The sequence below is a fragment of the Coregonus clupeaformis genome, chromosome 17, assembly GCF_020615455.1.
Source record: "Coregonus clupeaformis isolate EN_2021a chromosome 17, ASM2061545v1, whole genome shotgun sequence".
NCBI lineage: Eukaryota > Metazoa > Chordata > Actinopteri > Salmoniformes > Salmonidae > Coregonus > Coregonus clupeaformis.
In genome coordinates, this window is record NC_059208.1 from 51,993,966 (window position 1) to 52,006,465 (window position 12,500).

The 12,500-nt window shown below is 48.2% G+C and overlaps 1 protein-coding gene across 1 annotated transcript in view; it reads left to right on the top strand.

Annotated features, from left to right (window-relative positions):
• Positions 1–12,500, top strand: part of LOC121585868 (calcium-binding mitochondrial carrier protein Aralar2) — a 93,442-nt gene that overhangs the window by 28,771 nt on the left and 52,171 nt on the right. Inside the window, exons 6-7 of the mRNA XM_041902153.2 lie at positions 6,493–6,639; positions 11,358–11,496. Of these exons, the coding sequence (XP_041758087.2) occupies positions 6,493–6,639; positions 11,358–11,496 (286 nt within the window). The remainder of the gene's footprint in view (positions 1–6,492; positions 6,640–11,357; positions 11,497–12,500) is intronic.

Consider the following 12,500-nt stretch of genomic DNA (forward strand, 5'->3'; position numbering starts at 1 on the left):
GGTGTGTGTCTGTATTCAGACTCTGTGTGTGTTGCCCGGGGTGTGTGTCTGTATTCAGACTGTGTGTGATGCCCGGGGTGTGTGTGTCTGTATTCAGACTCTGTGTGTGTTGCCCGGGGTGTGTGTCTGTATTCGGACTCTGTGTGTGTTGCCCGGGGTGTGTGTCTGTATTCAGACTCTGTGTGTGTTGCCCGGGGTGTGTGTCTGTATTCAGACTCTGTGTGTGTTGCCCGGGGTGTGTGTCTGTATTCAGACTCTGTGTGTGTTGCCCGGGGGTGTGTGTCTGTATTCAGACTGTGTGTGTGATGCCCGGGGTGTGTGTCTGTATTCAGACTCTGTGTGTGTTGCCCGGGGTGTGTGTCTGTATTCAGACTCTGTGTGTGTTGCCCGGGGTGTGTGTCTGTATTCAGACTCTGTGTGTGTTGCCCGGGGTGTGTGTCTGTATTCAGACTCTGTGTGTGTTGCCCGGTGTGTGTCTGTATTCAGACTCTGTGTGTGTTGCCCGGGGTGTGTGTCTGTATTCAGACTCTGTGTGTTGCCCGGGGTGTGTGTCTGTATTCAGACTCTGTGTGTGTTGCCGGGGTGTGTGTCTGTATTCAGACTCAGTGTGTGTTGCCCGGGGTGTGTGTCTGTATTCAGACTCTGTGTGTGTTGCCCGGTGTGTGTGTCTGTATTCAGACTCTGTGTGTGTTGCCCGGGGTGTGTGTCTGTATTCAGACTCTGTGTGTGTTGCCCGGTGTGTGTGTCTGTATTCAGACTGTGTGTGATGCCCAGGGTGTGTGTCTGTATTCAGACTCTGTGTGTGTTGCCCGGTGTGTGTGTCTGTATTCAGACTGTGTGTGATGCCCAGGGTGTGTGTCTGTATTCAGACTCTGTGTGTGTTGCCCGGGGTGTGTGTCTGTATTCAGACTCTGTGTGTTGCCCGGTGTGTGTCTGTATTCAGACTCTGTGTGTGTTGCCCGGGGTGTGTGTCTGTATTCAGACTCTGTGTGTTGCTCGGGGGTGTGTCTGTATTCAGACTCTGTGTGTGTTGCCCCGGTGTGTGTCTCATTCAGACTCTGTGTGTGTTGCCCGGGGTGTGTGTCTGTATTCAGACTCTGTGTGTGTTGCCCAGGGTGTGTGTCTGTATTCAGACTCTGTGTGTGTTGCCCGGGGTGTGTGTCTGTATTCAGACTCTGTGTGTGTTGCCCGGGGTGTGTGTCTGTATTCAGACTCTGTGTGTGTTGCCCCGGGGTGTGTGTCTGTATTCAGACTCTGTGTGTGTTGCCCGGGGTGTGTGTCTGTATTCAGACTCTGTGTGTGTTGCCCGGGGTGTGTGTCTGTATTCAGACTCTGTGTGTGTTGCCCGGGGTGTGTGTCTGTATTCAGACTCTGTGTGTGTTGCCCGGGGTGTGTGTCTGTATTCAGACTCTGTGTGTGTTGCCCGGGGTGTGTGTCTGTATTCAGACTCTGTGTGTGATGCCCGGGGTGTGTGTCTGTATTCAGACTCTGTGTGTGATGCCCGGGGTGTGTGTCTGTATTCAGTGTACTATTTGATGCCCATCCAGCCGCGGCCTAACACACAGAGTCTTAGGTTCCTCTACTTGGTCCTGTTTCCCCAACACAGCTCGCCATATTGACCTGATTCTACTTGGTCCTGTTTCCCCAACACAGCTCGCCATATTGACCTGATTCTACTTGGTCCTGTTTCCCCAACACAGCTCGCCATATTGACCTGATTCTACTTGGTCCTGTTTCCCCAACACAGCTCGGCCATATTGACCTGATTCTACTTGGTCCTGTTTCCCCAACACAGCTCGCCATATTGACCTGATTCTACTTGGTCCTGTTTCCCCAACACAGCTCGCCATACTGACCTGATTCTACTTGGTCCTGTTTCCCAACACAGCTCGCCATACTGACCTGATTCTACTTGGTCCTGTTTCCCCAACACAGCTCGCCATATTGACCTGATTCTACTTGGTCCTGTTTCCCCAACACAGCTCGCCATATTGACCTGATTCTACTTGGTCCTGTTTCCCCAACACAGCTCGCCATATTGACCTGATTCTACTTGGTCCTGTTTCCCCAACACAGCTTCGCCATATTGACCTGATTCTACTTGGTCCTGTTTCCCCCAACACAGCTCGCCATATTGACCTGATTCTACTTGGTCCTGTTTCCCCAACACAGCTCGCCATACTGACCTGATTCTACTTGGTCCTGTTTCCCCAACACAGCTCGCCATATTGACCTGATTCTACTTGGTCCTGTTTCCCCAACACAGCTCGTCTGTCTGTCAGTCTGTCTGATTAGGTATTAATGAAACACTGAGGTTATACTTTAGACCACGCTGGCATTTGTTTTCCATTACAGTTAAGTGACGTAACCACCAATATAAACCCACTCCACCTATACCCTTCTATCCAAAACAGGTAGACATGTTCTCTTCCATAAAGGATAGTATCAGCCGTGCTGCTGCCACATTCCTTCTGTATTTGTGGTGTGCGAGCCATTTTCCAATATGATGTCTAGAGAGGGAGAGTGGAGGGTCGGCCGTGCCAAGTTCGCATCTACACTCACTATATCTGAATGAGCTTTCTATGTTACACTTAACTTGGACCAGATGGGTTTGACTGTGAAGAACACACTGATATTGTGTAAGCATGTGTGTGTTTGTGTGTGTGTGTGCATGCGTGTCCATGCGTGTTGCAGCCAGTCACAGTAGAGAATGTATTTTGCATTCAGGGCTTGCCAATCGACTCCAGTGGTTTCCAGTACTTCATATCAGAAGTACATTAGTAATCCTCATAGCTCAACTATGAAATACACATTTCCTATTTCACTCACTTCATTTAGTCAGTTTGCCCCAATTTCATAGCTATTGATTCATGTCATAATAACTTGAGTCAGAAAAGTCATTTTTTCTGTGGTTATTATTTAATTTGGGGCTGTGATTTAAGTGTTTTCTCAGTAGTAGAGGAGAAAATGGTTGTTATAAATCCACATAGACCTGAGTGAAGACCTTTACTATTATTTTAAGTTATTCAGTTATTTTAATGAACTACTATTTGAAAATACTATCATTTCTATTCCCCATTGTAATGTGAATGATAATACAGATTTAAACAGTGTATCTCACAGTTAAGCGCAGTGGCCAGTTTATTAGGTACACCCATCTAGTACCGGGTCGGACCCCCCTTTGCCCACAGGACTGCCGCTGACTGGGTGTTTTTTGTTTGTCGCACCATTTTTGGTAATCCCTAGACACTGTCGTGCGTGAAAAGCCCACAAGGCCGGACGTTTCTGAGATACTGGAACCGGCGCACCTGGCACCGACGATCCTACCACGGCACCACGCTCAAAGTTGCTTAGGTCACTCGTTTTGCCCATTTTAACGTTCAATCAAACAGTAACTGAATGCCTTGATGCCTGTCTACCTGCTTTATATAGCAAGCCACGGCCATGTGACTCATTGTCTGTAGGAGCAAACCATTTTCGTGAATGGGTGGTGTAACTAATAATCTGGCCACCCAGTGTATGTACTGAGGTTTATTTTCAGTGGTTTCCTCAATGGGGTTTCTCATCCTTATACATTGTGTTTATATGTATAATCATCCATAATGATGACGAGCCAGATGCACATAAAATGGGATTATCTCTGAAAAAGTTTGTGCTACAATTTTCTGCCAATTACTGTCTCGATGGATACTAGAGATTCTACAAAATTACATGATTTGCGTCCCAAATCGCACCCTATTACCTATATAGTGCACTACTTTTGACTAGGGCTGAGAGAAAATGTTGCAATTTGAAAGCAATTTTTTTTGCAATTCTACACATTTTGCCATGGCTAATGCTGTGTTCCTATGCTCAAACAATAACAAAATCAATACTGCTAAATTCATTGTTTTGGGAATTTTGGCACCAATATATAGGTCTGTGGCTTGATATTCACCAATTTAGCTGAAAACCCCCAGAATCCCAGACTGTAGCTTTAAGGGTCAGTATGACTTGAACCTGGTTTGTGTTGATGGGAACCAGAGGGAACAGTTAGAGAGAATCTGTACAGTATTTCTCCTGCAGGTATTCCATTGTTTAAAGACCTTAAACAGCAGGAAAGACGCCAACGCCTCTCATATTGAAACCCAAAACAGAAGTGGCTCGTCAAATGTTTTTTATTCCATCCAATCCAGGGACAATTAAAGTGACTGTAAATGCCGTGGCATGGGTATTGGTCGTCAGAGGCTAAGCTCTCCTCCTGAAATGAAAACCATGTCTCTAAAACACTCACAGTTGCAATAAGTTACGGTTTTTACAGGCTAAAACTGTAAACTGACTAGATTCTGGGCCGCAATTGTTCTGTTGTTCCATGTGGTTGTGGCAGTTCAGGCAGCTACTAACTCTGCTCAATGTTGTCCAGCTGCCGCGTCTATAGCTCCAGAGTGGGGCAGCGGTCTAAGGCACTGCATCTCAGTGCTTGAGGCGTCACTACAGACCCCCTGGTTCCATTCCAGGCTGTAATACAACCGGCCGCGATTGGGAGTCCCATAGGGTGGGGCACAATTGGCCCAGCGTCGTCCGGGTTTGGCCGGTGTAGGCCGTCATTGTAAATAAGAATTTGTTCTTAACTGACTTGCCTAGTTAAATAAATGTTTAAAAATTTAAGAATAGCTCAGGGATATTTTTCCCTTTACACACACATTTTAATTTTCTCTCTCTCCTCCTAACTCTCTTGTTTTGACTATACCGCTCCAGTTCTCTTTTCATTCGCTGTTTTATCCATGGTCGTTTCTTCCCCCCTCACATGTTTATTGGTTTGGACCTATTCATCAGAAGGTTCAAAAACCAACTGAAAAGAGTCACGAAAATGTCCCATTCCCAAATTATTTGTTTATTTGCGATATGTTCCTTTGGATGGTTTCCATTTTGGACCTCCTCAGTACATTTACTATAACCTCCCCTAATGATGATTTTCCTAAGTGATCGTTATATGGCAGTAGGTAGCTGACGAGCTCCTATGCAGAATCATAAGTGTTTGTTCCTGACACCCTGCTCTCACAGAAACCTGGTTTGCATATCACACATCTTTTGGGAGAAATGTCTCTACTTATTCTCCCCTTTGTATTCATCTTTATGTAGGTGTCAATCTCCTGAAACTGTTCTCTGGAGTTAGCGAGCGTAGCCGGGGGCCTGTTATGTTATCAGCTACTAAATGTCAGTCACTCAGACTTATGACAAAGAATGGTAGGGCGGAAGTAGAGTTTTTATAGTCAAAATCCATATACAAAATAATATTAAATAATATCTCTAATTGACTCAAATAAAGTCAGTAAGTAGCCTATTGGTATTCAAGTTTTACAGTTGTTTGAATGTTGGTATTTTCAGTATGAGCCAAGAGGAAGCGGTATTGTGTTTGAGGTTTGTTTACAGGGTGTCTCACCAGACGTGTGGTCACAGGTACAGTAGTGATAATGGCTTTTAATTTCAAAGCCCCACTGGAGTCTTCCCATGAGCCTGTCTGTTGTCTCTGCGGTCCACAGAGGAGGAAGCTGCTGTGCCGTGTGTGTGTGTTATGAAATAGTGAGCAGTTAGGTGATTAGCTAGTCTGCGTGTGTGTGTATGTGTGTATCCCCTGGAGTGCCTTAATGGGGGATTTGGGCTGGTGAGAGAAACACAAGCGACGCCCCACAGCAGCAGTGTGAGGAGAGCGGAGAGAAGAGAGGAGGAGGAGAGTGCAAATGACTGCAGCTCCGCCAAACGCTGGCTCCCTGTAACTGAGAGGGAAAATGGCGTCAGGGGGCTCATCAACGGCAATCCTGCTTCTCCGAGAAGTGTGAATGTGTTGCTCTATGTCTCTGAAGCCTGTGTGTGGAATGTCTGTGTGATTTAAAGGGTATCTATGTGATTTAAAGGGTATCTACACTCTTACAAGAAAAGGTGCTATCTAGAACCTAAAAGGGTTCTTCATCTGTCCCCAAAGGAGAACCCTTTGAAGAACCCTTGTTGGTTCAAAGTACAGTAGAACCGTTTTGGGTTCCATGTAGAACTGTTTCCGCAGAGGGTTCTACATGGAACCCAAAATGTTTTTACCTGGAACCAAAAAGGGTTTTACCTGGAACCAAGAAGGGTTCTCCTATGGGGACAGCCGCAGAACCCTTTTTTCTAAGAGTGTATGAGTCAAAAGCATCTGTTTGACCTCTACAATATGTGGAGTGGCCCTTTTTACATCACATATCTGTGTGTATCTGTGTGTGTGTGTGTGTGTGTGTGTGTGTGTATGTATGTGTGCTACAGTATGTGTGAGTGTTTGTGTATATCTCAAATCAAATTGTATTTGTTACATGCGCCGTGAAATGCCTTACCGTGAAATGCTTACTTACAAGCCCTTAACCAACAATGCAGTTCAAGAAATATCTGTCTATGTATGTGTGCTACAGTATCTGTGTGTGTGTGTGTATCTGTCAATGTGTGTTGTTAATCTGTGTGTGTGTTCCTCTGTCTCCTCCCCAGGAGATGCAGCTGGAGCATGCACGGCAGGCCTTTGTTCAGAGGGACAAGGCCCACAGTGGCTCCATCTCCGCCCTAGACTTCAGGGACATCATGGTCACCATCCGGCCCCACATGCTCACACCCTTTGTGGAGGAGAGCCTGGTGGCGGTGGGTCTGGCTCCCTGGTTCTCTGGTTCTCCTCCCTCTATCCCTCGTCCTTCTCACTCTCTTCCTCTATAATTCTCCCTTTCCTTCTTCTAACATGTCATTAAAACCTTTTACTGCAGTGGGCTAAATCAGGGTCACACAGTCTTTCTTGGTAGTCTTAAACAAATCTACTTTGAAACAAAAGTATACACCTCACACACATGGTTATGGGCTTAAAAAAAGAAGACACCTGTACCATGTCAGGAATAGAGTTGAAATGTATTCCATTTTGAGTTTGCATTCCAATATTATACATTTACTTTATATACATCACAGAAGACTGAAATATAACAAAACTGTTTGACATAGAAACACCGGATTTTCTGAATTTTTTCATTTTTATAATGTTTATTAATTATGAAATTATGAAAAATATGAATAACATTCCACCCATGAGGCCACTCGGTCATTTGACTGCAGGAAAGGGAAATCTCAAACCTCTCTGGCATCAAACCAGGCGGTTAAATGTCTCTCCCTTCACACGCCACACACACACACACACACACACACACACACACACACACACACACGCACGCACGCACACACACACACACGCGCGCACGCATGCACGCACGCGCGCGCACACACACACGCACACGCACACACACACACAGCTGTTTTGGTGTCCTCTCTTTTTCTCTGTGTGTGTGTGTGATGAAAAAAAAAGACCACAATTATGGTAGTGCATGGGTGCATGTACGGTATGTTTGTGTGAGTGAGTATGTATGTCTCGTGTCACATGTTTGTGTGTGTCTCTGTCTGTTTTCCTGGTGTTTATCTTTAGAATGTGTGTGTGTGTGTCTCCCTCCATGTCTAGCCTGTTTTATAAACACCTAGTGAACTCTGTCATTTCTCCCACACTGTTTACCTCATAAACCAGCCATCTCTGGGTCCATGTTAGTAAACACACGCTCACTGCCGTTACAGCAGATGCATTAAAGACAAGGCTGTGTGTGGAACCAAGCCAACACACACTACACACACACTCTACATACAATCTCTCCCTCTAATCTCTCACACACACTGGAAAATGATACATTTTTCTCAGTTTGCCCAAATATTTTATTTTCTCTCCCTTTGTGTCCCTGTACATGGCTAGGGTGTATATGTCATGGCTAGGGTGTCCCTGTACATGTCTAGGGTGTCCCTGTACATGGCTAGGGTGTCCCTGTACATGGCTAGGGTGTAGATGTCATGGCTAGGGTGTCCCTGTACATGGCTAGGGTGTAGATGTCATGGCTAGGGTGTCCCTGTACATGGCTAGGGTGTCCCTGTACATGGCTAGGGTGTCCCTGTACATGGCTAGGGTGTAGATGTCATGGCGAGGGTGTCCCTGTACATGGCTAGGGTGTCCCTGTTCATGGCTAGGGTGTCCCTGTACATGGCTAGGGTGTAGATGTCATGGCGAGGGTGTCCCTGTACATGGCTAGGGTGTCCCTGTTCATGGCTAGGGTGTCCCTGTACATGGCTAGGGTGTAGATGTCATGGCTAGGGTGTAGATGTCATGGCGAGGGTGTCCCTGTACATGGCTAGGGTGTCCCTGTTCATGGCTAGGGTGTCCCTGTTCATGGCTAGGGTGTCCCTGTACATGGCTAGGGTGTTCCGGTACATGGCTAGGGTGTAGATGTCATGGCTAGGGTGTCCCTGTTCATGGCTAGGGTGTCCCTGTACATGGCTAGGGTGTAGATGTCATGGCTAGGGTGTCCCTGTTCATGGCTAGGGTGTTCCGGTACATGGCTAGGGTGTAGATGTCATGGCTAGGGTGTCCATGTACATGGCTAGGGTGTCCCTGTACATGGCTAGGGTGTCCCTGTTCATGGCTAGGGTGTTCCGGTACATGGCTAGGGTGTAGATGTCATGGCTAGGGTGTCCCTGTACATGGCTAGGGTGTCCCTGTACATGGCTAGGGTGTTCCGGTACATGGCTAGGGTGTAGATGTCATGGCTAGGGTGTCCCTGTACATGGCTAGGGTGTCCCTGTACATGGCTAGGGTGTTCCGGTACATGGCTAGGGTGTAGATGTCATGGCTAGGGTGTCCCTGTACATGGCTAGGGTGTAGATGTCATGGCTAGGGTGTAGATGTCATGGCGAGGGTGTCCCTGTACATGGCTAGGGTGTAGATGTCATGGCGAGGGTGTCCCTGTACATGGCTAGGGTGTTCCGGTACATGGCTAGGGTGTAGATGTCATGGCTAGGGTGTTCCGGTACATGGCGAGGGTGTAGATGTCATGGCTAGGGTGTCCCTGTACATGGCTAGGGTGTTCCGGTACATGGCTAGGGTGTAGATGTCATGGCTAGGGTGTCCCTGTACATGGCTAGGGTGTAGATGTCATGGCTAGGGTGTTCCGGTACATGGCTAGGGTGTCCCTGTACATGGCTAGGGTGTAGATGTCATGGCTAGGGTGTTCCGGTACATGGCTAGGGTGTAGATGTCATGGCTAGGGTGTAGATGTCATGGCTAGGGTGTAGATGTCATGGCTAGGGTGTAGATGTCATGGCTAGGGTGTAGATGTCATGGCTAGGGTGTAGATGTCATGGCTAGGGTGTAGATGTCATGGCTAGGGTGTAGATGTCATGGCTAGGGTGTAGATGTCATGGCTAGGGTGTAGATGTCATGGCGAGGGTGTAGATGTCATGGCGAGGGTGTAGATGTCATGGCTAGGGTGTAGATGTCATGGCTAGGGTGTAGATGTCATGGCTAGGGTGTAGATGTCATGGCTAGGGTGTAGATGTCATGGCTAGGGTGTAGATGTCATGGCTAGGGTGTAGATGTCATGGCTAGGGTGTAGATGTCATGGCGAGGGTGTAGATGTCATGGCGAGGGTGTAGATGTCATGGCGAGGGTGTAGATGTCATGGCTAGGGTGTAGATGTCATGGCTAGGGTGTAGATGTCATGGCTAGGGTGTAGATGTCATGGCTAGGGTGTAGATGTCATGGCTAGGGTGTAGATGTCATGGCTAGGGTGTAGATGTCATGGCTAGGGTGTAGATGTCATGGCTAGGGGTGTAGATGTCATGGCTAGGGTGTAGATGTCATGGCTAGGGTGTAGATGTCATGGCTAGGGTGTAGATGTCATGGCTAGGGTGTAGATGTCATGGCTAGGGTGTAGATGTCATGGCTAGGGTGTAGATGTCATGGCTAGGGTGTAGATGTCATGGCTAGGGTGTAGATGTCATGGCTAGGGTGTAGATGTCATGGCTAGGGTGTAGATGTCATGGCTAGGGTGTAGATGTCATGGCTAGGGTGTAGATGTCATGGCTAGGGTGTAGATGTCATGGCTAGGGGTGTAGATGTCATGGCTAGGGTGTAGATGTCATGGCTAGGGTGTAGATGTCATGGCTAGGGTGTAGATGTCATGGCTAGGGTGTAGATGTCATGGCTAGGGTGTAGATGTCATGGCTAGGGTGTAGATGTCATGGCTAGGGTGTAGATGTCATGGCTAGGGTGTAGATGTCATGGCTAGGGTGTAGATGTCATGGCTAGGGTGTAGATGTCATGGCGAGGACATGATGTTTCAGTGAATAGGGTGAGGCTGCAGGGTTTTTGGACGTAGATAAATGGATCTTTCTGTCAGGTGAGGAGTGGAAGAGAGGAGAAGCTTCAACCCAAGCAGCCTCTTCCTCCTTCTGCAGATGGCTTCTCTCCCTCACTGCTAGCTGTGTTGGGCACACTGCTGTGTCTGTAAAGCAAACAGCGCCATCTAGTGAAATGGATGGCTTCCATTGTTTTCTCCCCACCCCCACAATCTAGAACATCCACAGTATTTCACCCATGCTACTTTATGTACTTTTAAACAGACTTAAATGGAGAGACAGAATTCCTGTGACGATGAAAGAGTTGTGCTGGGAGGACAGTGTACAGTGCATACTAGCCTACTTTCATGCTTTGAGTCTCTATTTTAAGCGTTAACTCTATTAACTATTTTCTCTCCTTTATTCATCCCTCCATCCCTCCACCCCCTCCATCCCTCCATCCCTCCATCCCTCCATCCCTCCACCCCTCCACCCCTCCATCCCTCCATCCCTCCACCCCTCCATCCCTCCATCCCTCCACCCCTCCATCCCTCCACCCCTCCTCCCCTCCATCCCTCCACCCCTCCATCCCTCCATCCCTCCATCCCTCCTCCCCTCCATCCCTCCATCCCTCCATCCCTCCACCCCTCCATCCCTCCACCCCTCCACCCCTCCATCCCTCCACCCCTCCATCCCTCCACCCCTCCATCCCTCCATCCCTCCACCCCTCCATCCCTCCACCCCTCCATCCTTGTTAAAGAAGCACTTGTGTTTGAATGAGAATGTCACTTTGTGTGTGGTTGTGTTTGAATGGGAATGTCACTTTGTGTGTGGTTGTGTTTGAATGGGAATGTCACTTTGTGTGTGGTTGTGTTTGAATGGGAATGTCACTTTGTGTGTGGTTGTGTTTGAATGGGAATGTCACTTTGTGTGTGGTTGTGTTTGAATGGGAGTGTCACTTTGTGTGTGGATGTGTTTGAATGGGAATGTCACTTTGTGTGTGGTTGTGTTTGAATGGGAATGTCACTTTGTGTGTGGTTGTGTGTAAGAATATACTTTATGTATTTGTGTGTACTGTGTATAGTGTGTGTTCACTCTGTTTCGGTGACTCTCTCCCCTCCCCTCCCTTCCCCTCCTCTCTCTCTCTCCCCCTCTCTCTCTCCCAGGTGGCCGGGGGCAGTACATCTCACCAGGTCAGTTTCTCCTACTTTAACGGCTTCAACTCTCTCCTCAACAACATGGATCTCATTAGGAAGATCTACACCACACTGGCTGGGAGCAGTAGAGTCCTGGAAGTCACTAAAGGTTGGGAGACACACACACGCACACACACGTGCATGCACGCACACACAGCACACTTGTATACAAACACACACACACACAAACACACACACACACTGTGGTTGTGTGTGTGTGTGGTTGTTTTTCTTTTGTTTGTTTTCTTTTTTCCACTCCTCCCCCCCACCTCCTCTTCCTTGTCTACATTTGATTGGCCCTGCTGGATGCGTCCCAACAGACACATGGGCTGTTTACCCAGAATGCTCAGCAGCAGTGGCGAGCCTCTCACTGGGCCTGTCTGTGACACATCCTCCTTGGCTCTGGCTCTGGCTAGGAGTTGCCCCTGAGGCACAGATCTAGGATCAGCTAACCCTGCCCAAATTCTACATTAAACCATTAAAGGGTGAATGGCCAGCACAGCGGAGAGGAAAGGATAAACATACACAATATGTGATGATTTGACGTGATATGACAGTTGACATGTATTAAGTCAGAGTTATCAATTAGCTCGACAGCCCCCATCAACATCATCCCCCCCCATCTCTCTCTGCCGCAGAGGACAGTTGTTGAACTGTACCAATGTCTCTCCCTGTCTGGTATAAGCTGAGCACTGTAGGCTAGGTTCCCTCTCTCTCTCTCTCTCTCTCTCTCTCTCTCTCTCTCTCTCTCTCTCTCTCTCTCTCTCTCTCTCTCTCTCTCTCTCTCTCTCTCTCTCTCTCTCTCTCTCTCTCTCTCTCTCTCTCTCTCTCTCCGTCTCTCTCTGGCTCAGACTGAGCAGGGCTGATGCTGAGTAGGTCAGTCCACCACATGGCTCTGGGGTTCTGGGTTCTGGGTATGTGAGTGTGATGCTATCGGGGCCTTATCCGGGGTGTGGGCCTGGGCCTGAGTTCCCTTGGCTGTTCCCACCGTGGTGTGGCCGTAGCTGGACTATGGTGGCCCCTAGCCAAGCCTCGGCCCCCACCCTGGCCCCCCTTGGCCCACCCTGGCCCCCCCTCTCTCTCTCTCTCTCTCTCTGACCCCCACCAACCGGC